Source organism: Rhodamnia argentea, chromosome 9, assembly GCF_020921035.1.
Source record: "Rhodamnia argentea isolate NSW1041297 chromosome 9, ASM2092103v1, whole genome shotgun sequence".
Taxonomy (NCBI): domain Eukaryota; kingdom Viridiplantae; phylum Streptophyta; class Magnoliopsida; order Myrtales; family Myrtaceae; genus Rhodamnia; species Rhodamnia argentea.
Genome location: NC_063158.1, coordinates 25,811,681 through 25,813,999, shown reverse-complemented (window position 1 = coordinate 25,813,999; position 2,319 = coordinate 25,811,681). Strand labels below are relative to the sequence as shown.

The following is a 2,319-nucleotide window of genomic DNA, read 5'->3' as shown; positions in this document are numbered from 1 at the left end:
AGACTGATAAAGAAGAATAATCATGAACTGATATGGAAGCATATATATTTTGGGTTTGTTTGCTGGCCCATCTTTAGAGCCCGCGAGTGCCAATTAGAGGACGTGTCTTATCACCTGTAAAAGTGGTGTGTCTCAAACACGCCATTGCCTTATAAGGAATATTTTACAAAAAGTGCTAAATTTATTATACTTTTATCAATTTGATTTTAATTTTTTTAAATTTTACCAATTGAATCTTAAACCTTCTCATATTTTATCAATTTTAACCGAAAGTCATCGACGTGGACACGGCTGTCCTACGTGGCACGACTGACATTGTAAACAATTTTTAATAATTTCTTTGAAGATTTTTTTGATTTTTCATATTTTATCTTTTCTTTGTCCCTTTTTTTTTTTTTCTGAGAGTAACCGGCAAAGGTCGTCGGGCCCTCGACCGTCCACATTAGTGATTTTCAGCCAAAATTTATCGGTTGGACCCATTACAAAAAGTGAAAAGTTTTAGGACTCAATTGATAAAATGAAAAGGGTTAGAACTGAATTAACGAAAGTGCAATAGGTCTAAGACTTTTTGAATTATTTTCCCTTGTTTTATAAGCGACATTTCATGATAATCTCCTGAAAACAAGCGAGTCTATGTAATATCTACTTATAAATTCAGAGGATCCATGTCTTGTCTGTAACTAAAATGGTCCTACAAAGAAACTATGTATGCTTCATGGATATGATCATTCATTTGAAAAACTAACTATACTCAGATTCGAAACTGGCCGACTTAACTTTAGTTGGTAGGCCTTTTTTCCCCTCTTAGTCATTCGATGAATGGCATTGGATCTTCATATAATGAAGTTTACAACTAGTTAGTGACAACATACGGAAAACGCGATCTGGTTCATAAGCTGAAGTTGGTTGCGCAAGCTTGTTCATCATTGTTAAAAAAACATTCCATAGTTAAGAGTTTCGAGTTTGCGAACGTAAAAACCACTCAGTTTGACATGATTTCTCAGATTGCACAGACGTTGAAGCGCCCTCTCCATCTTCCACACTTACAACATACAGTAATATCACCAGCTTCCTCCAAGTCTGAACCTTTCATGCAATATCTAGAATCTTGAAATGACTTGGTTCATGTTCATGTGATGATCTAACCCAAAAGAAGAGTTAATAGTATTACTATATAATAATAACCACATTTTCCTACTTGATGCTTGGAATTCTTCCATGTGATGCACCACAAACTGAGCCAGGCAAAACTCAACTCCGTTCATACTGAGTGAGGACACATAGTATGCTCATCCGATAACGCATACAGCCTAAAAGAAAGTATATCACGTGCTCTTATGTTACAGATGAAGAGACGTGTCGACATCGTCAAAGTGATCATAATCCCTACACTTTGTAGACGAAACGCGCAAGGAGGCGTTCTCCACGGGCCACAGGCTCGCAACGAGCGCTGGCGCTTCGACACCCTGAAGACGAGAGTAGTTGCTCCGTGGGCTCGGCCAGAGGGAAAGAGAGAGCCAAGGAGGGGACGAACAAGTGGGATAGACATTATTCACCATCACTTCGGGATCGTGAAAGAGAAACCCTAATGGCTCGCAATGTGAGGATGGTGGAGGTGATGCTGTGGGGCTGAAGACCTTGTTATTAGGTTCTGTGAGCGACCTCAGGAGTTGTCTCTCCTCTCTCATCTCCTTCACCTTCTGCAATTGCCTGAACCTCTCTTGCAAAAGAGCAATGGAGGAGGATCGGAACGTAATGGGGTTGTTGCTCTCTCCAATACCCATTTTTTTGCGCTTGAAAACCAGGGTTGATGTATGGTTTGGTTGCCTATACGAGTTGGGTTCTTGGGTTTGAATGGATTCACGTAACATGTGTAGTCCTAATGCACATACAATACATATTTATATATACCATGTGAAGAATGGTAACAACTTTATGTTGTTTTGAATTATTCTGTGAATATTTAGAACCCCAAGAAAATTCTTTAGTGATTCTTTTTCAAAAGAGAGGGGAATGAGAATCGGCTGCAAGGTTGGAAGGTCCAAATAGAAGATGTCAAGTGGTCAATCTAATGTGGTGGGGGCTTGTTTAGTGTGGAACTGTACGTGGATGGAGAGGCAAAAGTGGGGAGGCTAAAGAGGAAGAGTGTGAAGAGAAGAGTCCAAAGGCATCGAAAGGGACTAGCACATGGAAGGGTGTGTTTGGAAGAGCAAAAGGTCGGGCGATGCTCTGTCCTTTTGTGCCCCACTAGAACCACTTTCTCATATGAGCTTTGGAGATCGAGCCCCCCCTCCTTTCCCTTTCTTTTTGGGTGGGGTT

The 2,319-nt window shown here is 40.4% G+C and overlaps 1 protein-coding gene across 1 annotated transcript; it reads right to left on the bottom strand.

Annotated features, from left to right (window-relative positions):
- Positions 1-1,153: 1,153 nt before the first annotated feature.
- On the bottom strand, positions 1,154-1,887 carry LOC115742897. Its single transcript, XM_030677420.2, has one exon. The coding sequence runs from the start codon at positions 1,869-1,871 to the stop codon at positions 1,341-1,343; it is 531 nt and encodes a 176-aa protein (XP_030533280.2). The 5' UTR covers positions 1,872-1,887; the 3' UTR covers positions 1,154-1,340.
- Between the last annotated feature and the right edge of the window lie 432 nt (positions 1,888-2,319).

Coding starts and splice junctions, on each gene's coding strand:
- LOC115742897 (XM_030677420.2), bottom strand. CDS start 1,871: ATGTTACGTGAATCCATTCAAACCCAAGAACCCAACTCGTATAGGCAA.